The sequence below is a fragment of the Nipponia nippon genome, unplaced genomic scaffold (assembly GCF_047370975.1).
Source record: "Nipponia nippon isolate SJK-2023a ecotype South Korea unplaced genomic scaffold, ASM4737097v1 scaffold_8, whole genome shotgun sequence".
NCBI lineage: Eukaryota > Metazoa > Chordata > Aves > Pelecaniformes > Threskiornithidae > Nipponia > Nipponia nippon.
The window spans coordinates 49,657,475-49,680,658 of NW_028262402.1; the positions used below are offsets into that span (position 1 = coordinate 49,657,475).

The window sequence follows — 23,184 nt, forward strand, 5'->3', positions numbered from 1 at the left end:
CATTTATGTTTGCATATACTATCCTCCTGACTCCATGTCCAGCCTAATAAATTCATTAGTGAGACAAGTTGTTCAAACATTGTCTCTGCATCTCTTTCATTATAGCTCATTATTTCCTTTTCTTCCTCACTTAACTTTTCCATGTTAGAATGCATTCAGCATTTTTGCGGTTTTCAGCCACTAACAAAATGGTGGGCTGGACCCGTACACCAGTGCTGACAGCCAGGAGCAGCACTAGCGCCCTGCTCACACATCCTATCAGGTTAACTGATAGTCCAGCTGCTCCATGCAGCCAGCATGGGGCAGGGTGGGTGGAAGAAAGCCAGCATGGGGCTTCTTCAGCAGAACAAAGACAGAGGGAACCATTTAATACGTGCAAATGTACGTGCATTTCAGATTTGTGAAATAACTTAGAAGAGGATTCTTTTTCAGAAGTGAGGAAGGGGAAAGGGATGTCTGAGCTTTACAAGGGCAAAAAAAAACCCCAAAACTGTGAGAGCAGAATGGCAGGTAACTGCCTATAATCTAAGTTCCAGCCCAAATACAACTTTGTATTTGCTTTGTCATAAACTAGGTTCAGCCACTTTTCTCACAGAGAGAAAGGTGTTTGTGGATCATGCCTCAGGTCCATTTTCAGCAAAGAAAGACCTACTTGTGTAAAGAACAAAGATGATGAAGTCAAAGGTAAATAATGAAGTTGTTACCCACGCCTGTAGTCTAATCACTTGACTCTGATAGAGGCATCAGTATGGCATCTACATTGCTGAATGCAAAGTCAAAAAAACAGAGAGAAAATCATTCAGAAGTTAAGGACCTTATATTTTGGCTGTTCTTTTTCCTGGAAATATTGGAAAACATTGCCCCAGAAGGCTGCAGAATCTTCCTTAGAGATCTGCAAGACTCCCTGGGACAAAGCCCAAGAAACTCAGCCCAAATTTCGTGTCAGTCCTTTTGTGAGTGGGAGGCTGGGCTAGATGATCTTCCAGCCTGAGTGATCCTATGATTTTTGTGAAGTGCCTTTCTACAAGCTTGAACAGCCTTTAAAGTTACCTTCAGAAAACAGAAATATCTATAATTCATTAGAAAATAAGCACTTCATAAAGTTGCAACTATGCCTGTACAACTTGTACTTCCCCAGCTAGCAAACATACCGCTGTAATGGGGGATGCTGCTTCACACTGTGCCATCTCCGCATCCACTTCTTCACAACCCAGGAAGCATGAGCTGCCTTATTTCAAACTAGTTAAATTACAGGTATCATTCAACCCAGTTCAGTTAAAGTAGCACAAAGTTGCATGTTGATTAAAAATATTTACTTCAGTTAAGTTTAATGTGCCGGTGGATTATTTTTATAAATTTATGGTAGAGCAAACCACTCAAATTAAACACAAATGGGGATGTGTGTATATACATACATAAAGCCAGTTTAACGAAATAAAAAATGTTAAATATATCATTAAACATCAATTAATGTATATAGAAGGCTGTGGCTTGGCCCTCTGGGATCCTAACATCCTCTTTTATTAACCTTTTCCCACGTGGGAACTCTTTACATACAAATACTGATGCATGAATCTGTAAATACTGTCAATATTTCGTTTTCTACAAAGTGTCTATAAATCACATCAAGTCAGGACAGCCCTGGGCAGTCATGGCAAGTCACTGAAGTAAGCAACACACACTTTAAAAATAATCCTCATTTATTTCAGAAACAGTACATCAAAGAAATACTTGACCTGTGTGTCCACAGACTCCATAAATAGTTTGATAAGCAATTAGTACTGTGTAACCAACTCACAACACCCATAGGTTTTGAAGTGCTTAGCAAAATAATAGAACATCATTGTTCCCATCTTACAGCTGGAACAGCTGAAACAGAAAACTCAGATGACTTGTCTGAGGTCTCATAGGAAACCAGTGTCACGAACGGGGAAAAAGGCCTGCGATTCCTGACTCTCAAACCCAATCTTAAGCCACAGATGACTTGACCATGACTAAATTTATAAACGAAAACTGAGACCAAAAAATGACTTGGTTCTTTCAACTCAAATAAGAAACAAAGACTTCTCATGGGTACGAGACATGGCCATTATTGCAGCAATTTGTGGATTAGTAAGACCAGATATCCCAAAGTCACTCGTGGGAAGAGGTCCCTTAATAAAAGCCAGATGGGTAGAAAAAGGACAGTGTCATGGAGCAAGCTAGACCCCAGCATCCACTGGAACCATCAAGATCAAACCCCCAAAATGCCAAAAGGCATTTCTGAGTTGCAAGAGTTTCTGCAGAGACCCCTGCACTAACAAGCACTTCCCTCATGCTGTAGCGTGGGGAGCCCAGCTGCAAGGAGGCTTCCAGGCCGCTTCATTACCAGGAGGCCTGGCAGACCCATGGGAAACAGAGGCTGTTGGAGAATAGCTGCTCTACAGCTGAACCAGGGCTTGCTCAGGCACCCATCCGCCTGGGATTGTGGTGGCACAAGGCCATGAGACTTGCACAGAAAGACACTTCTACACAGGGTCTTCATTTCTGCAATATGGCTATTCTTATGATTACTGCGCTATTTCATGTTTTGCATTTCAACATAGCACCACATTGCTTAACACTAATTAGAAATAGCACTTGTTATCCACTGTGCGTAGACATACTGTCTCAAGAGGACTAGGATTTCACAGGAGGATATTTCTACGGGCAGAGATAGAAGATTGACTTTTTTTGGCATGGATATCTACTCTAAGGGACTGCAGACACTGCCCTTAGGGCACCCTCGTATACTGCCTTTGAAGAATAACAGTACATAATTCTGTTTCAGTCAACCACCACTGATTCCATAGGCATGGCACAGCACCTGAGTACATACATCACAGAAGGAAAAGCAATGCACAGATGAGCTGGGAGAAGAGAACAATGCTACAGACAATGCGGTATCTAAGGATCTTCTTTCCCTTATACTATCCAGTCATATTCACATTCCAAAGATCTTTGTTAGCTCCCACAGATGGGAAGTTTGGGACTTCAGGTGAGGCCACACGGCTCATTTGGTGTCATGCTGATCTCTTGGTTTTGTCCATGAGCTGGGCACTTCCAGTTTTCCTGAGGTAGCAGATACAGAGGTCTTTGTTTCATACCTTTAAGAAAAACACAAGTGAAGGAAAAGGAAACAGGCAGACAGATGTGTTGGAGTTTCTTAGGAAAGACGCAAACACACTTGATGTAAAACACGTTTCTGAAATAATCCATTGGGACAGACAGCGCCAGAGCCTCCAAAAGCAAACCTCACCCTCTCAGAATCACGCTGAAGAACAATTACAGGATTATTGTGGCAAGTTACAAAACAGTTATTCAGAGAGGCATGACTTTTCATAAATAAATGTCCAGGCACCTGGCTCTCCAGGGCCCTGAACTTCATGCAGAACGGATGTTTCGCTTGCTAACATCCTGCAGCAGGTCAAGGCAGGGGAACTGCAGGCGCTGTGCTGTAACAGTACACAGTGCTGACAGCAGGGAAGACAGCACTGCTATAGCGAGGCATTCATAGAATTTATGTGCAGAAAGTATTTATCAGAGGCCAAATATACCCACTCTTTCTGTTGTTCTACCAGTTTTTCTGCCAAGCATTTTAGCAGGACAGGGTCTACTTTGGAGTCAAACTTGTTGGCGAACCAGTGCCCATAATTCAGAAGCCATCTTAATTCTGCAGCCCCATAGATGCAGACACTGCGAAGGTGGCTACCAGTGCAGGGAGGATACAAATGGTCTTCAAGATAATTCCATTTCACCAGACGAGTTTTGCTTTGTAGGTCTGTTATGTCCTGGGCTGACCTTGGAACTTCCCCAGGGACCCCAGGAACACGTACAAGAGTAGCCCAGAAATGTTCATCTGGAGAGTACGTATCCCTTGACCACTCAAAAAAATCTTTTGCGAGAGAGCTTTCAAGAGTATATTGAATAAATGCTCGGCTTAAAACAAAATAGGCACTGCCTACAAATACCTCAATATTATGAGGTGGCGGATTCTTGGAAATGTTGGTTTTTACAGGCATCTGCATGTATTCATAAGGCACTTTCATAAGTTCATAGTGATAAGTAAAACGTTCTCTTTTGCTACTGCTTGGCTTTATAGTTTCCAGCATGTTTCCTCCACCGAGTTTCTTCAGTTCAGCGACCAACTCGAAGTTTGACCTCAAAGGGAAATCTTGGCCACACAAATTAATAACATACTTCCAGGGAACTGAAGAGTCCATCAAATCGGACAAACAATTGAAATCTGCTTGCAGCCGTGAAATATGTGCATAGTCCACTGTCTCCAATTTTGACGCAATGAAAATATTGGGGAAACATTTAGCTAGATTGTTCATAGCAGATTTGAAACTTTTAGCTGCTTTTTGGTCATAATGGATGCAGTAAATATTTTGATGACTGTACAGTGAATGTATGAGCCTTTCTACCATTACCGCATCTTTGTGTACAACCAAAGAATAGGCAATTGGAAAACTCTCCTCCTCTGGAGAAACAGGTTTTAGGTGGTATTTCCTAAGCAAACGATACATGTGGCAATCACTCGTCATTGCTATGACATCTTCATCAGCTAAATCAATTATCTCTTTTCTTCTTATCTCTAAACTCTTGCCAATTTCATAGGGATCTTGTTCATAAATAGATGAACAATTAATTTCGTACTGGAACTCATTTCTAAGGTAGGAATACCTGTTTCTAATGTAAGAAGAAGTGCTCAAGAAGTGCTCAACCAAATAAATGCCCTTAGAGGGAAAAAAGTGTCTTTCAACATGGAGGAGTTTTAGCAGTGCAATCAGCCACCCTGTAACACACAGGATCAGGATCTTCCTTCGTGCGGGACATTTGTAGGGACACTTGCGTCTCTTCATTCTGCAAGAAAACAGAGACATGATGGTACTTTAAATCAGGATCAAAGCATCAGAGACAATTCCAGCTTCTAACAAAGACATGTGCCCACCGGTATGTCTACAGCATAAACACCACCTTAGCAGGACAGGGCAGTGGAAATCTGCAGCTTCTTCTTAATCATCATGTTAATTCAGAGACAGATTTTACCACAATAATAGGCAAAGATTTCATTCCCGTGAATTAGCTGACTGAAGGCAATAAACCAACTCGGATTTCAGATGATTTCCAGCTTAATAAGAGTGTTGGAACAAGACTCCCACTGTTTATTTTCCAAACCTTTTTAATTTCTTATGAGTCACAAACTGAAACACAGCACCCCTGCATCGGCAGAAACATGACTGTCCTCTAAGTGAGTAGGAAGGATTGTTTATTTTCCTGAGTAACTCCAGGGGATTCAATGGGAGCAGCAAGGGGATCTCTTGTGAGCCTGCAAAGAATGTGTGCTTACTGGTAGATATTACTATTTAAAAAAAAATAAAACATTAAACGGAAAGCTTTAGAATTCAGTCAGAGCATCCTCATTGTCTCTAACACTGGGGCTGGCCCATGAAGATGTCCAAGGGGAAATTATTTTTCTTCCTGTCCTCCCCCAACAGGGTCTGACAAGCCCAAAGTCTTCCCTTGTCCAGCTTTCTTCTGGAAGATACTGCTAACCTGCCCTGAAGAAAGAGATGGATGAAGACATAGCACTTCCATCAACTGGAATGAGTATATAATGTAACCTTTTGAAGGCAGGAGGGGTGGTAGTAGAAGAGCAATAGCACATCTATCCTGTTCTCTGCCATGTGACACAACCTCAGATGCAACAGCAAAAACCCACACATGGCCCCTTTTTATGCAGCAGGGTATTTAATAACATTCTTGTGTAGCAACTTAACTGAGGTATTACCACAATAAAAGCTAAATACAGTGATCCTCTTTCCATATAGCTTCGCTTTACCAGCTGAGTGCAAGCAGCATTGTTGCTATCCCTGAATTAAAATTAGACCAGAGTCCACATCCAGCTGCGGCATTAAACTTAGCTCTACTTAGCTTAAACTAAGCTCTACTTTGTCTCTAAATTAAACAGCTCCCAATATTTTCTTTTAAGAAGATGTTCCCGAATGCTTCAGCATGAATAAAATGGTGGGGCCACCAGAAGTGGCTCAGATGTCTGCAGATCCCACACGTGCATGTAAAATCAAGTACTGAGGTGTGCATGCAACACTTACTGCAAGACTAACTTAGGCATCTTTAGCATTCCCACCAACGTCAGGTCTTGCAAGCTGTAGCTTCAGTTAAAATGCAGCCTGTCAAGAAAGAGCTGCTGCATTAGTCTGTTCTCCCTGACCTTCCCTTTCCCTGTGCGTCTTTCTTCTTGGTATTTCTCTTCTGGGGGCAACAAAAAGGAGAAGAAAATGTCACGTCCTTGTTTCACCTGGGGGTGGCAGGTATAGAGCAGAGAAGGGAGCAGGGTGAGCCAACATGCACCTATTTTGTAGAAGCCAGACCTCAGCAGCTCTCTGCAGTTTTTACAAACAGCCTCCACATATGCTAACAAACAAAGACAAAGAACAGATCTATCTTCCCACGAAGCCAAAAATCCCACCTTCGCCCTTAGCCAGCAGGTGCTTTCCTTCACTTCTCCAAACTAATCCCAGGTCAATGTCTAATCCAGGTCTCCCCTATACCTACTTCCTTCCTGTACCTATGTTCCTGGAGAAAAGTCACTCTCAAAAGCCACTCCTAACCCAAGCCAGGTTTCCAGCCATGTGACAGAAGCCATGCGGAGGGGAACACAGCTAACCTGCCCTCATTTTTCCTTTGGAGGGAGAAGACCTGTGTGACGCCATCTGTCTGTGAAACCCGCCCTGTGCCTCTGCCTGGTGGTCTCCCTGGCCACCAAGGACAACATCTACCACTCCTGGCTGAACAGAGATCACCTCATCCAGGGAGCGAATCTTCCCTTCCTCTCCACCTCCTTCAAAAAGGCAGAAGAGAGCCTGGACAAAGGAAAAGGAAGGGGAAAACAAAAGCATATCCTCCTCTGCTCCAAAACCCCTCTATCTATGGTAGCCCTGGCCAGCTTCTACCCAGTGCCAAACATTTTGTTTCTAGGCAAACCAACAAAAAAGCCACCACACCACACCTCCCTGCCTGAAAATACCAGTCTAGACCACTGGAGCCCAGTGTGGTCTGGTGTTAGACCAGGATGTGGAAGAAATCACCTGGACAGCACTGAGGACTCCCTCTTTGCAGCTGGTGAGCAAAGGATCCACACTCAGCTCCCTGAATATTCCTATGGTTTTTGGCACTGCCAACCACAAAACACTACTGTGCCATATAAAGAGGTCATAGAAATCCAGAAGACTGTGGTGACATGGTTCAAATTCCTTGTGGAGAAAGAAATTAAGGAGCACTGGCGAGAAATCTCAGCTCCTCCACTGAATCCCTTTTTATGGAGGATCTCCCCCTGATCCTGGCCAGCACCTGGTCAGATGAGAGCATCAGGACCCAGCAGTTATATCCACAGCCCCATCTGTTTGTTTGTTGTTTTATTTTGTTTTTACAACACACACTAACTATAACACCATCACCACAGTGGTCCAGACAGAATCAGAATCACCATGTGTGACTCCAGCCACTCTTAAGCACTCTAACATCTCTCCAGCAGTGCAGTTCACCACTACCAATATCCCGCTGTCCCTCCTGCTCCATCCTTATCACACTGATTTCATACTCCTTTGTTGTTACCTTTGAGGCACTCCACAGTCAGGCTTGGTATATCAGTACGAGGGCAACAGCTTTGCTCTTTAGGAACAAATCATTTGCCTCTAACCAGGATGAAGTTAGTTTCTGCAAAAGACCGTGATTTCTTGAGAAACAGTGCGAGACCAAGGAATTAAATCCCTTGGGACAGAAAGGTCACCACAAATCTCATCAGGTTTTGATTCAAGTGCAAAACTCCCGTTTCTTACCACATTCATTACTCAAAGCCCCACTCAGACATAGCAGTGTACTGTACACGCAGTCCTCTCTGGAGGAGGAAGGAATGAATGACATGCGGCAGATGGGAACAGGCATCGAGAGCTACCTGAAGCACCTACCTGCGGTAGCACTGACCAGATGCTACCTCCGGTTATCTTGCTCACGAGTATTTTTTCTTGGGTGCTTCCATACTATACGCAGGACGAACGTCCCCTCTTTTGCACAAAGATTTTATACTAGGAAAGGAGCTTGGCATTGCCATCTTGCCTTGTTTCATAAAATGTTTGCACTTTCTCTTCTACATGCAAGAAGACTCCTGAGGAAATTAACGGAGACTGATCTCATCTTGTGACCAACATGTATCGCACAGCTGATCTATATACACACATATACAGTGTCTAATCTGGTCAGGGCACTTAACTAGCTGGGATGCAAAGTATTGAATGATTCAGAGAAGATAAATGAGTAGTTTTATTCATCCTTTGCATCTGTAATGCAAGCACAAGAGATGGTCAAAGAAAACAAACAATGCAACAAATACAAGGGAAAAACATTCGTGTTGTGCAACAAAACACATGTTCTTACACAACACATAATCATAACCTGTCATAAGGTACCTTAAAGACCATGAACTCAGCAGGTTTCAAGAAGGAATTATGCAATCAGCTGGCTATTGAGAGTTTCCAGAGTTACCTTTGCCAATACATAAATACGGACCGACAGCTAAATTCCCTGGAACCATGACATCAGACAATTACTGGCTGCCAAGACTTCTGACTGGAAATTTTTACCAATAAAAATGTTTCTTGTGACCATCACTCTGTGCTCTGAATCTGCTTTTATCTACTGCTGGACCAGAAGAGGGATTGCTAGTTAGATCCATGACAGCAACATTTGTATCCCACACAGAGAACAGACAGGTTTTGCACTGGTGCATTTTGCGGCCTTTTTTTGTATTTTCCTCCCTGGAAGAAGCTGTTTTGGGCAGCTTTACACCTTCAAACACTTCAAATCATTCACTTTCTGCAACTGCGCAAGGTCCACATTGACAAAAAGAGGAACAAGGAGGGTGGTGGGAGAATTTCACACCCTCTTGAAAAAGCAGCCGCTGATCAAGTCCTTCCATTCGCTGAACACTGTCTTGGCCTTAGTCACCCACCTCCTCTCCCCCCCACCCCGCCCCCTGCCAAGGTGACAAAGCAAAGGCTGAGCCTTGCCACTCTCAAATTGAAACTCTTGGTCCTCCCCTCCAAGGTGCTCTCCAGCTAGGCTCAGCTGTCTCTGTCTGCCGAAGGCAATGATGCTGGGCTTGGACAAGGACCAGAAAAATATATGGCACTCTTCAGGCAAGCAGTGAATCTCCCCTGCCTCCTACATGTTTCAATCCAGTGCACATATCTTGTTTTTTGGAAGGCTGCAGAAGAATTCTGCAGGTCTCCTGTGGCTCACACAATAGTCATAAAATGCACGAAACCAGAGGACAGGCTTTTTCCCCCGTGTACTGAAAGTGTTGAAAGTTATGAACTGAGCTATGGCCAGCTAAAGGAAGCACCGAGAAGAAAGGCCAAGCTGAAGGCAAAAGCATGCTAGAAAATGCATATAGGACATACACTAGAATTAGACCTTGGTTTCTACTGACCTACAGCAACTGGGGAAGAGAGGGAGAACGTGGAAATAAGAACAGAGGAAATAACACATATGTGTCTATAGACATTCATATGTATATTTTGGGTAACACAGCAAAGGTTTGGGGAAGTGAAGTGACGTATGCCCTGATCACATGGGATTTTCTGTGGAAGACCTGTTGCCTCAATAGTCACTTCCAGCTGCTATCAGCCAGATGTGCAGAAGTTTACTTTCCCACAAAAAATTGTTGCTCCTGCTTGGAAACTACTGAATCTTATTCCGGCAATATGTAAAAATAAATTAACAGCTAGTGAAGCTGCAGATTACCCAAGAGTGTGCAAACCCCTACAACGGGCACATCACAAATGTGAAAAGCAGCATTTGTATCCATACACCATCCCTAGACAATTTGCTTGGGTAAATCACATAGCATGCTTGATACCCAGGCCCGTACTGGAACACTGTCACAGTGGCAAAAGTAAAGTGCACTTATAAGGCCAGAGAAGCAAACTGAACCTGTGGCTATTTCTCTTGGCTTTTACAATACAGATTACTATAACAACACAGAAATGTTGAATTTCTGCTGAGAGACTGTAGTTGCTTGAAATGTTAACTGCTTGCAAGGTGAAACCAGAGAAAAGGCTAATTAAAGGTGAATTAAAGCCTGCTTCTAGGATTCTTTTGGGAGAGAAAAAAAAAAAAAAAGTATTAAAACAATTCTAATTCTAGCTCAGCTAACTCATAATATTTCTACAGAGCACCAGGCACTTATCCCGTGGACTTCCCTAAGCATGCTTTTGGGGTGTGACTAGTCCGGATCTGTGACAAGCAAAGACTGCAACACATCAGGCACGTATGCGACCAGGCGCCTCTCTATCGGAAGGGAAGCAACACGCGCACCACCCCACTCCGCCCCCTCTCCTTACCACACAAACCCCGGTGCAGCTTGGGCCCCAGGACTCTGCTCTTGGGTGCTGAGAGGGGGACCGGACAGGATCTGGCACGAGAGCACAGCCACGGCCTGTGACCTTCTCCCGTGCCATCCCGTCCCTCCAGGGGTCACCCCGACTCCTGTGAACAGGAACAGGGGTGAGTTTGCGTGGCCAGGCACTCGAGGAGGGCAGTAACCGTGGGTAGTCACCAGGCATAGGACTTCTGTCCAGATCCTCCCCAAGTTATACAGCCCTTTCATGAACCCTGGCCCCCAGGGAAACCCTCCTTTCTCTGCACCACACTTTTGCTAAATCTCCCAGATTTTACCTTCTCCATGTTGGCCAAGAACAAACACCCACATTTGTATCAGGCTGATTAACAGACCCATTATCAATTCGTTACATCAAAGTTTAATCGACGGCAATTCATCTGACAATTTCCATTGGAGAAATCTGCATTTCCCTTGTTGCTAGCACCATAATGCAAAACACACAAAAAATTTTATAAAATTCTGGGAAGTGGGTCTTCCTCCACAACAGCTGCTCGCATTCAGAGAAGATGGGTGAAGACAAAGCATCGATTCCTCAAACACTGACTACAGCTCTTAGCCTCTCAAAGATCATGCCCTCAGCTGCAAAGATTGCTGGGTTGAAGGTTTCTTTATTCATAAAGCCACACACACCACTCAGGATTCAATCACAACATGAAAACAGGTCATGTTGTTGGGAAGAGGAGGAAATCCTCTCCCCAGGCGCTTGGGCTTCAGGTGGGAGTGCAGCGTGGTAGCTGGGGAGTGGTCCAGCTAAAAGCTTCCACTTACGAACCACAGGCATTAATTACAGCTCTTCTGATGGACAGCAAGGCTCTAGCGTGCCTTCTGCGATACTGAAACTTAAAAGGTGATCCCTGAGAAGGGTTAAGCAAGGGTCAGGTGTGCTGCTATCACCAGATGCAATCTGGTCAGAAAACCCTGAACATCCTGCTCTGTAAGCCATGTGAACAACAAGGTGGTTTTGCATTTCACTGGCACTCCCAAAATACATGCATGTTGCCTCAAGTCAATACATTTCTTTCAAGCTCAAAAGAAACATTTCTTTTTCAGGATTTTTTATTTAAACGGAACTGAAAAAAGTTCTAAATGAAATCCAATTTTGAATGGGAACAGAGTATCAGAGATGGCAACAATCCATGTTTTGCCTTGGTTTTGTAGTTTACGTTCTCTGTTTTGTCAAAATTAAGCTGGGTTAGAGCAACGTTCGCTTTTTCATTTGCATTTCTCGTAATAAAAAAGATGTTCTCTTCTGTAAAAATTTGTAAAAAGTAGCAGTAGCAATCCTGGCCTCCAAGGCAGAGCCTAAGAGGGAGTGATGATTTGCCTGCCTAAAACGCTCTTCTGCTGTTTCACCTGAATACTGGGTAATTTTTTGTTACATTCTGATCTAAACACACTGGCTAAGGCCACTGTGCACTATCCCAGAGATAGCAAGGTCGTTGCAAGTGAAGCTTGTAACTCTCCTATATTACTTAATTTGTATAATTTATAGTTCCATAACATCGAACATCTAAGATGCTGTGGAAACACCACCAATCAGTGTAAGCTAGATTTAAATTAGCTTTGAATGTGCCTACTTGAAGTTTCACTGTATTTACCAAATCACTGCAGAAGCGGACCTTTTAAACTATTGCATCTTCTCAGTGCTAGGCAGACAAATAAATCACCATGGTTCAGCTGGTGAACTGCATATCTGGGGTAACACAGGATACCTCCTACCAGCCCAGCATCTCTTCCCTGGAGGGAAGTAGACCACACATACACAAAGAGGAGCGGGGAGAAGTCATGCCCACCTCCCTGTAAGCTCACGGCCCTTGAAAGAAAAATAGGAGCTGCTGATGCCATGTGTTGGAGGAGTAACAGAACAGTCAGATACTAACTGTCTGAGTCTGTACGTTGTGAGATGTGGTGGCCCAAATTTCTGTTCTGAAGAGCCTCCTATGAGCATGCAAATTAATTTATTGGAAATAACATTTTTTACAAGCTATACATCCATTCCTTCAGAGTAAAAGCAAGTTTAAAGCACCACTCCTACTGAGAAATCATATAACCACACCATCATGCATTATTTCCTAGAATCACAGACTGGCTTGAGTTGGAAGGGACCTTTAAAAGTCATGTAGTCCAACCCTCCTGCCATGGGCAGGCACATTTCTACTGGGCTGCTTGAGGTTGTCCCACAATATCTAGGAATGTTTTATGCCAGGCGGCAGAACTCAATGTGGTTAAATTACCCAGAGTGCTTCTGGATTTGGCCTTGAAAACCCGCAGAGAACCTGTTCTGTATCCTGGTCACTGTATCACACATGTGAGACCCACCTTGCCCAACGTTTGTCAAACTAAGCATCTGAAGTCCCTCCGCAGCTGGTGGAAAGATATAAGGAACTGCAAAGGACCATCATTTCATTCTCGAGCACAGGCTGCGAGTCGGGCTGGATGAGGCATCCCTAGGAAAGTCACTGCCCCAACAAAGAGGAGCCAGGACAAGAGCTCCGCTGGCAATGGCGCAGCCTTGGTGCACCTCCAGTGTGAAGCATTCTGGGGGCAGCAGCATTGCACCCGACCCTGATCCTCTGCCACTAACACCCCAGCAACTCCTCTGCCCCAGAGCAGCACTCAGGAGCAATGGAGAAAAGTCAACCTGGAGGCTGCTCCGCTCAGCACAAGCCTGAGCCAACCCAGAGAACCAAGTTCCAGCTCTGGCTGACCTCCAATGGCTCGTATCCACCAGGGTCACAGCAGCTTCAGCCCTCTTTGAGGCTGCCCCTCTATAAAGGGTTAAGGAGGGATCCGAGCAACCGAGAGAAACAGACAGGTTCCCTTCAGCAGCGCAGAAAAACTGGCAGGCTTTGGGCTCATGCTGCCTCTCTGAAGGCGTGTTTCCACTTTACTAAGACCCTAATGATTTACATATGGAGAGCCCTGGTTCCTGAGAGAGCCCAGGGCTTTCCTGCTGCTTCTCACACTATTATTTCTATTGTTTCCATAAACCCCGTGTACCCAGAGTAACAGCAACTCCCAGTCTGTGCAACTCAGTGATGCCAATGTCATTCTTGCATAGGAGGAGTCTGCAGCTCCCTTCACCCTGAGCAAGAACAAAGTACCAACTCTCACGTTCCTCTTGCTCTGCACGGCAAGTCTCACCTGCAGTCCACACAGTCAACTGCCTCTTGCATCCCTGTATCGGCAGTACAAATGAGAAAATATGAAAATTGACTGCCTTGTGGCAAAAAAGATAGCAGACCCCCTGGCACTGAAGAAGCAGCCCCAGCCCCTCCAGAAGCCTCTGTTCCTGTTTCGCAAACAACTCATCTGTGGCTATTGCAAACAGCCTTCTTGGGAATAAAGCTGTTTCCAAAAAGCTGTTCCTTTAAAGTAACAGCTACATTATTCAAGGTAATTTTTCTTTAACTCAAAAGTCAAATACCTGTGGGCATTTACATTTTAACATTTACTCTTTTCTCCTTCTCCTCATTTAGCAAAAACTCCCGCAGGGCAAACTCAACCATGAAAAACAATGAAGGTTCAGACAAGCTGCTTTTCATAGAGACTATTTGTGACTAAAAAGTACTCAAGAGTTTGCTTTAACCAGTCCAAAAAGGGCAAATGTGTCATTGGCCTCATCAAAATCTGTGGTCTTCTTCCAACCTTTCCTATGCACTGCAGAGGTGCTCCCAGTTTGTCTGCATTCAGATCACACTGATTTATTAACAGTTCGTCAACCACTTTGTTTGAGACTACAAGGAACTTTGCAACTCCGCAGCACTTCGTTCCCTTTCCTCATCGTGTCTTTTCTGATATAGCTTGTACTCCACTAAACACAAGTGCTTTGGTGATTAAAGGTAGAAGCTGCCAGGTGGACCTACAGAGCCCACAAGCTCCCTGGATGCTGACTGCAGGGTGGAGCTGTCATGAACTGCCTGGTTCCGTCACAGGAAGACCAGTGCCTGGTGGGGCCAAGATGCACCAGAAGCCTCCCCACAGGCAGAAGGATGAAAAACTTGCTTTGAAGGTTGGGTTTTGTTCAGGGAGGCTGGAGGGATCTCTGCTCAGAGTGGGCTGGCCCCATGGAGAGGGAAAGGCGCTTCAGACAGTGCTGAAAGCAACAGGTTCAGCAGCAGGACATGCAGGCAGGGCTGCCTGAGGAAGCTTGTAACCTGTCTGCGTGCAACAACCAACACATCGCAACTCCCCTGAGGAGCACAAGGTATGTATCAGCCAACGTCCACTGGCTCCCCTGCTCTGCCCTCTGCCCGTCCTTCCTGAAGGGCCTGTTCAGTAGGTAAGAAAAAGTTCAAGCTCAACCACCAACTACGTTGAGCTACAGAAAAACAAAAGTCATGATCTCCCTTAACGTGTAGCCCTACAGAATTTATACTACTTCTTTTCTACTTTAGCATTACCCATCAAAGAGCTCTGTGACTCTCTGCAGTTGGCTACAGATGCCACAAACAACTTCTGGTGTCATGCCAGTCAGCCAGCTGGTGGGAGCTATCTCTATCTGTTGTTACATCAGCTTGGGAGCAGTTAACCCAGAGCGTGGAGCGGCAAGATACATTGGCTGCTACCAGAACAGGGATTCTTGGAAAATTCAGGCTGCGAGTAGGCAGTGCTCTCTCCTCGGTGGATCTGAAATACATAGTACTCGCTACAAATGCTGTCGTGGGGCAACTTGCCTTTGTGTTTGCCACAGAGCAAGAGTTAAGTGAAAAAGTCAAGTCTGAATGCAAGTCTGCGCAAGGAAAGGAAACAGAGAGAGCAAATGTAGGGGAGCAGGAGCGCTCCTACCCCACCATGTTGGTCTCTCTCCCATGTAGAAGCCCTTCTGCCGATGCACAGCATGAACCAGGCTCCTTGCTTATCACTTAGGTTAAAAAAATAAAAAGGGAATGGGTGCTGAGGAGCAGCAGAACAGAGGCTGGGAAATGATAAAAGAGGAGAATGGAGAAAGGGATCAATGAGGGTAAGTGCTTTCATGTAGGTAGCATTAACAACAACAACAAAAAAATCAAACAGAGCAGCACAACAGGTGCTTTCTCTGACTTACTACTCCCCCATCCCTTGAGGGCATCTGAGGCAAAACCAGCGTCTACACCTTCCCTTGGAAACCAGGCAAAAACACTTTGGGAAAAGTTCTCCCTGATAAAATATCTCTGTTTGCTTAATACGCACTGGCTCACACAGCAATGCAAACTTGGTCGAGTTGTTTGCATGACCAGCTCTGCAGAAAGACGCAGTTAGTTCCTTCTGGTTTTCCCTCTGCTCTATACAAATCAGGTCACTTGATGGGTCTCTGAGGAAGGTAGAGGGGACGATGTTCTTGGGAAGCTAGGGAAGGAGAAAAGTAATGATGTGCTTTGCTAAGTGATTTTTTTTTTTTTTAGTAAACTGTCTGTCTGAATTAAACTTTTAACTCTACTTGATTATTCAATGCTGCTAGCTGGGAAAGTTAATTTATTCATGTGCTAGTGTTTACTGCTGCTAGCTGGTTATTTCCATCGCGAAATTATCTATTGATAGGAATCGCAGAGCTTCTGTAGGAGTACTTTTTATTGGCATTAAATCTAGATCAGTTGATTCTATTGAGTTTGTCTGGTTTTCCACTCACTTTCCCTGCACTGGAGCCTCAGCCTATGCCCCGTAACATAGCGGCGCCCACTACCAGCCTCATTCCACACAGCTCACCCCCTTGTTTTGGCCTGCCTGATGTAATACTTCGAGTTCCTCTAAATGATGGAGAACTAAAGAGCTAAGTAACTACAATTACTTACATCCTGCCTTATCCTCTAACTGCAAGATATGGAAAAATACATTATTACTTTTAGACCCAAGCCTAATTAAATTATGAGCCTGCCAATTTTAAGACCCTGAAGACTTAAAACAACAGTGCCCCAAGGAAAAACAACAACAAAAATCTACAGTTTACCACAGCCTGTTCTGTGCTTCTGGAAGAGGAAAGACAGCTTCTCACCACATACACAGGAAACACAGGTTCAGCAAAGATTTGGCAATTATGGGTATCACATACGACTTTGTCCCGGTGCTAAACATGAGGACTCTTCATTGCATGGTATACATAGATCTGTGTTTCCTAACAGAGCCTGCTGTGCTGACAATAAGTTGTTTTACTTGTCCCTCTGCAATTCAGTCCCAGCTCTTTCTATGTTCTTTAGAAAAGGCTGGATGCTCTTTTCTAGTTGCCTCCAATACATCAGTGATCCTCATAATTGCAGTAAAATATCTAACATTAATTCCTGCATGTCCATGTCTCAGAGATACGTTGAGGTAAAGGAAGTCTGTGTTTCTGCTCTCTGGCCAGGAAAAGAGGCAAGCGACTTCTGCAGGGTCATGCAAGAAGACAGCAGCAGAAAAGAGAAGTGAAGCAGGCTCCTCTGCATCCCCAACTAATCTGAACTGCTTTACAGTAACTCTTCATGGAAGCTGTTCCGGTGGAGGCCTGAAAAGAAAAATGTCTCGGCAAATCCCTTGGTACATCCCAAACTATTCTGTCCTGCCCGTCAGAGGATTTGCAGCCCTGTTAAAGCAAGGAAGTGTTTAGGAAGTCTAGGGATAGCTGGCCATGGAAACTCTCAAGCCTGATTGCTTATATGCTGAGTATTTAAATTCTCCGACTTTAAGAGACTGGAGTATCCATGTTTGCCAAAGACTTACTGCACCATAAAGGCAGAAGTCAAGATAAAAATTTTAAAATATATTAATTAATTATTTTTTAAAAATATAAATCCCAGTAAATAGAGTTTACTCATTTCTAATTTAGGGCAATCTAGAGTTCAACAGCTTTTTTCTGACTCATATGAGAGTTTAAAATAATACTACTACTACAGTGGAGAGAGGGTTAACCTTTACCCCCAAACTACCGCATAACATAAAAATTGGGCCCAAAGGACCAGAACTTGTGTATATTGGCAAGGAGCAGCACCGTAAAAGAGGGTGGAAGTTTCCTGTTAGACAGGGAGGCAGGAGAAACTGCACCGCACTGCAGAAAAGCTCCCATTAACAGCTCAAAATATTTCTCCATTTCCTTCACCTCTCCACCAAGCTGTTTGCAGACTCTTGTCTGCTAGGCCCTGCTGTAAATCACCCCCTTTGAGTCAATTCCCTCCATGTCAAAGTCTTCACTGCTAAAGTCACAGCTTCTCACATCAGCAAGATCATTTCAAGGAGAGCTGCAGACCTACCTCCTAGACTTTGGTGTTGTCTCTTCCCCTTGCAGAGCTCTTTATGATGCTCTGTCCCAGAAGATCAACATGGGCAGCACGGCCGGTTTGGTGGTTGAACAAAGTCCTGGTGTCTGCTCCATCCTGGTGGTGCCTGCAGCCTTCAGCTTTATCGGTGTTTCAAGCGCGTATGAAGTCGGATGTACAGAAGTAGCAGGGACGACATTATTGCTTGCACAGATTACAAAAGAAAAGTGTAAAATGTTAGCTGAAAAATAGTGAGTATGGAGGCTTTGTGTGATAAGCTGTGGAAGCCATTACCTGTATAATAAGCATATATTTCTGTTTACTCACATAATATTTCTAAGCACCACGAAGATGGGGGAAAAAAACACTGTAAAAAGAACAGATTACATCAAAGCAAGGCAATTTCCTTCTACGGCACGGTGAAGAGGACTTGCAGAAAGGCAGAAAAGTGCCCAGATGTGACGAGTCTCTGTCAAAAGCCTCACCAAGTTCAAGGCTCACATGGTACTTCAGGTACCAAGATTTCAGGTCTCGGAGGCCTTGCTCCCTCCACAGATGAAATAGCTCCAACCAAGCCAAGGCCAGAAATTTGGGGTACTGGTATGACCCCCATAGCCCTGGTGATCCTTTCTGAAACTCTGTTTAGACACAATGATCCGCACTGCAAGTTAACCTGTACGTAAGTACCTCATATGGCATACAATGTCTCTTATATGGCAAGAAATTTATTTTTGTGCTATTATACCTAAGCTTTGCATGTTTAATGGTAACAAAGAAATTTGAGGAACCAAACATTGTACTATTTGCATGTACCACAAATACTACAGTATTTTCCCTTGAAGAAAGCACAGCAGCAGTACCCCTAAGGTGTATGTGCCATTCTCCTCCTCTCCATCCACATTTTGACCAAAGTATTGTGCATACGAGCATCCTCTCACCATCAGCCTTCCAGCTTGTCTGGATTTATAAACTGCACATCTCTGTGCTAAGGAGCTTATTATTTGTGCTTCGTTCTCCAGTGTGACAGGAGCAGGCTGAATCTCATAAGCTCCAAAGAGAGGTCTGGGTGCCACAGATCCACAGGATCCTGCAGTCCTGCCTTAGCTCAATGGGCCCAGTGCTGGGAATTCATACAGTAAGAACAGTTTCTGAATTCACTGCTTAATATTTGGCACTCCCTGTATGCGTAAGATGCAATGTGGCATGACAGTAGCTGGGTCAACTTTACCCCTTTTCAGTGTGACGGCAGGGTACAGTGGGCAATGGTATAAAATGTTATTAATTGATAAAAAAATTAAGAACATAGAAATATAGAGATTATGGGAATTTCCTGTGAGATGAAAGCTCTCAGCACCACAAACCTCGAAAAGGTCTGCAGACAGCTGTGCATCTTTTGATTTAGAGTGCTGACTTGTCTTTGCCTGAAAAGCAAGCATGCAGAAAGACCCCCCATCGAACAACGATGCACCACAAAAATGCACAGAGGCCAACTGCACTCCGCAACATCAATCCAAAAGGAAAAGGTCTTTGATTAGCATCAGGGAATCCTACCCAGGCCAGTGGCTAGCTTCCTGATGCACCACGCAAGCCACATTGCAGTTAGACAATACAACAGAGCATGAGGATGTGTGGGTCTCCGATGGGCTGGTATGTACCTTGTCCTATGCTTAATCATGTGTCTCTCTGGGCATGATGCAATTCGAGAACTCCTCTTTCTTCACAATACTCAAAGCAGAGGGACCTGCGTGTTGCACTTGCTCAAGTTGCAAATCCCGGTGAAGATTTCTTCATTTCGACATTTTTCAGCGAGAGGTCTGATGAGGCTTGACTTGTTGACAGTTACGCAAAACTTCTACCTCCCTTGCTGCACTCGGCACCCTGCAGTTTATGTTGCAGAAATGACCTTTTGTGACTCATCTGCTGTGTCTCTTAGTTCCTTTATTAGTATTTCCCGGGAAACCTCAAAAGCTGGAGTCACTGCTGATGCCTTTTTATAGCTCTAACAGCTATGCAAACACCATAAGCTCCTGCTAGAGTCCTCTTAAGCATCATCTGTTAGGGAGACCAAACTCACTTCATCAGCACGCATCAGGACAGCCCATGCTCGTTACCCACTTCCTACCTGAAGTCACTTTGTCACGTAGGTACACTGTAACCACCAAGACTGATGGCTGAGCAGGTACATCAGCACCTCTCCGGTGCTCCACGCTGAGCTCTGACCAACAGCTAATGCGTTTCCAAAATCCCTGCATCACCCTTTCCTGAAATTTTTCTGCTGAAGTCTGAAAATGCTCTGTTTCTGTCCTGCTAGTGGACATAAAGCTTCTTGAAATTATACTGTACACTGTGGACACCCGCTGAGGCCCTCAGCCATATCTGGCCAGGCTAAACAGCTGCCAGGCTGACAAGATCCATGTGATCAACCATCTCTGGACTTAGCTGTTTGTTCTCAACCAACGTTTCAACATTTCCCGGGCTTCCCTGCATCCTATACATCAGCGGTCACCAGTTTCTTTATACCTAATGACAGCACACAGCTTTGACCCTTTGTACTTTTTTAATTTTTCCTTCGGTTAATTCTTCCCAGCTCACCTGGACTACTTCTAAAGAATTTCAGAGATCTAGTCTCAGCTACTAAGGCATTTTTAAGATGATCACAGACAGCCTGTTGACTGACTAGAATAATTTGCATGTATTAGGCCAGAAAATAGCATGCACAGTATAGGTTATCATCCACAAAACCTATAGAACCCAGTACACACATGGTTTTCAGCATCTGGTCCCCTTTCCCGCATCCCCAGTGTAGTCCCAGCATAAGGGCTGTGCCAACACAAGCAGTTCAAACCTGAATGTATGCCTTATCACCATTATTCCTTTTAAAGAAGTTGCAGTCCTTAGGAATTGCTCATTTACATGAATCATGTCAAAAAGCATTAGCCATTACTCTCCAACATCTCCACGTGTTCTTTTGGTTTCTGTTCCCTTACAGCTCAGCAGTTTCCAAAGCCAGGGGTTACAACTTTCTGCTCCTCCTGAAATTTCGATTTCTTCCATCCAGCTGCTTTTAAACCCACATAAGTTTTCTGATATCCCATAGACTGGGGCAGGGACAAAACACTCTACAGCTGATCTAAGTATTGTGTAAAAACCCACTTTCTCTTACTTGTTTTCAATCTTTTGCCTTCCAGCATCACTTGATTGTTGTAGTTCTTGGTCTGAAAGAGAGCAAGCAGCTCTTCCCTGTTCACCACCTCCACTCCAGTCGCAAGTTTATCTGCCATATCTACCCCTCAGCTGTTTCTCTCCCAGGCTACCAAATGCAAAAAGATTATTATTAAGGAAGTTTATTTATTTTAAAAGGTTGCTCTTAAGGAAATTTGCCTAACTCAAAATGAAACAGGCTTGTTTATGGACTAGATCTCTGGAACAAGTCAGAGGACATTCAATGGAGCAGATCCTCAGGTGGGACACAGTGGACGAGTTAACCTCAAGGGAAGTCCCCCTTAAGCTCTCCTTCCACAACATAAGCCTTGCTCTGATATTAGTAAGTCTGTTCACCCCATAATGAGAGAGAAGCTGCTACCGTCTTTCCTCGAGGGAAAACCATTTTTTTCTGACAGATCCTTGCTGTTCTGTTACTTTTTGTTTCTTCCCAAGGAAAAAGAGCCTCTTTCCATACTAAAGAAACGAGTAAGTGCACTTGGCAAATTAAACACAGCTACAGACTAACGCCTACGTTTTTAGCTATTTACTGAGAGACAAAAAAAAAAAACAACCCACCAGAGACTTCAGCCAACATTGCAACAAACCCAGCCCCTGTTACCAAACCACACGTTAAGTTGGTATAACTGTTGCTCCTCGAGAAGCGCTCCTGCGGCTGCAGCAGCTGGGCGCACCCACGGCGAGCCGGGCTGCAGGCAGGTGGCTGCCCCGACTTCAAACGCCCGCAGCCCGTCGGCCGCTGCCGCGGTCTGTGCCCGAGACGTAAAATCCCCCCATAATTAACTTTTAAGACGCACGGCGCCTTTTTACCGGAGCTCCCGGGCAGCACCCGCCGGCACCGACCCGACCCGACCCGACCCGACCCGACCCGACCCTCCTCTCCTCTCCTCTCCTCCTCCTCTCCTCTCCTCTCCTCTCCTCCTCCTCCTCCTCCTCCGCCGGCCGCCGCCAGCGCCGCGCCCTCCCCTCCCGCCCCCGCGCAGCCACGCAGCTGCCGCCCCTTCTTCCTCCTCTTCCTCCTCCTGCCCAAACTCCGCCGCCGCGGCCGAGCCTCCCAAGTTTGCGCCTGTGGCGGAGGCGCCGGGAGGAGGCGGGGGCTGCGGCGGCCCCAGCGCGCCGCGGAAAAAGTTGGGGCCCCGCTCCGTGGGCCGGGCCGGGCCGGGCCCCCGCGCTGTCCCGGGAGGTGCCCGCCGGCAGCGCACTCACCGGAGCGGAGCGCGGCCGTCCCGGGCCGGCCGCTGCGGGCAGGGCGCGCTTCTCTGCTCGGAGGCGCGCGTCTGTCTGTCTGTCTGTCTGTCTGTCTGTCTGTCTGTGGTGTGTGGGCACTGACATGTGTGCGACACGGCACCCCATGACGTGGAAGAAAAGGGAGGGGCCGCCGCCCGCCCCGCAACCTGGCGGGCAGGAGGAGGAGGAGACGGGAGCAGCGGCGGGGTCCCCGGGAGCGGAGCGGAGCGGGCGCGGCCGCCCCTTCCCCGAAGCCGGCACCTGGGCTGGGGAGGAGCCCGGAGCCCGCCGCCCCTCCTGCAAACGCGGCGCGGGGCGGCCCCGCTGCTGCCCCCGCGGCGGCCGAGGGCGAAGCGGAGCTCTGCCCCGCGGCTTTGCGAGCGCTGCGGCCGGGAGGGAGCCCTCCGGGCGGCCGCGACAGGACCGGCCCGGGCTCCGCGCCCTCCCCCTCGGGGCGCCGGCGGCCGCTGCTCGGTTGCCCGGGGAAAGCACGGAGGTGCCGGGGGCCGGTCTGCAGCGGCCCCGGGGCGAGCGGCGCGGATCCAGCGGTGGCTGTTGTTCTGAACTGAGGAACTGCCGTCTGGCTTTAATCCTCTGCTAATGGTGAAACAGCTCGCCCTTGCCCTGGGCCACCGCAGTGCCCCAGCGACTTCCAGGCAAAGGCCGGTGTTTTAAGGTCAGGCTGAGCTGCTCGCCTCTGCTCTCCGGGGCCTGTGCGCCCGCTGCACGGCTCAGGTGGGAAATTTGGAAGATGCCGCCAGAGCCAGAGCGGAGAGCATCTGTCCGCTGCCGTAGCGCAGACCTGCAGCTGGGCACGGCTGTCACAGCCTGGCTGGAGGCTGCTAATTGCTTAGGCCACGGTAGCCCAGTTATACGTCACCGTGTGCCTGAGCTCCTTCCACGGCAACGCCAGTGAAACCGAAAGGACACAGATGCTGGACAACTCACCTGCGGGTTCCTCTGCTATAACAACACTGGTGTAAGAGGTAATTCTCCCAGAGACAAAGCCAAAGCCCAACAACACCCTTC

General features: G+C 46.1%; 1 protein-coding gene across 4 annotated transcripts; it reads right to left on the minus strand.

The window, feature by feature from the left end:
- Positions 1–1,278: 1,278 nt before the first annotated feature.
- GCNT4 (glucosaminyl (N-acetyl) transferase 4) lies at positions 1,279–22,263 on the minus strand. Of its 4 annotated transcripts, XM_087742408.1 has the most exons (5): positions 19,362–20,731; positions 17,701–17,910; positions 8,010–8,206; positions 3,580–7,758; positions 1,279–3,125 (listed from the first exon to the last, which is right to left on the minus strand). In XM_087742408.1, exons 4-5 carry the CDS (start codon positions 4,902–4,904, stop codon positions 3,032–3,034), a joined length of 1,419 nt encoding a protein of 472 aa, XP_087598534.1. In that variant the 5' UTR covers positions 4,905–7,758; positions 8,010–8,206; positions 17,701–17,910; positions 19,362–20,731; the 3' UTR covers positions 1,279–3,031. The 4 variants fall into 4 exon arrangements, with proteins under 4 accessions (XP_087598534.1, XP_087598533.1, XP_087598531.1 ...); XM_087742407.1 differs by lacking the exon at positions 19,362–20,731 and adding an exon at positions 22,135–22,263 and having other exon boundaries at positions 1,279–4,884; XM_087742405.1 differs by lacking the exon at positions 19,362–20,731 and adding an exon at positions 22,135–22,263 and having other exon boundaries at positions 1,279–7,758.
- Positions 22,264–23,184: the final 921 nt, after the last annotated feature.

Excerpts from the sequence above, each read along its gene's own strand:
- GCNT4 (XM_087742408.1), bottom strand. The coding sequence starts at position 4,904 with ATGTCTCTGTTTTCTTGCAGAATGAAGAGACGCAAGTGTCCCTACAAA. Across the intron at positions 3,126-3,579 it reads CTGGTAGAACAACAGAAAGA|GTATGAAACAAAGACCTCTG; the intron begins GTGGGTATATTT and ends TTTTTCTTAAAG.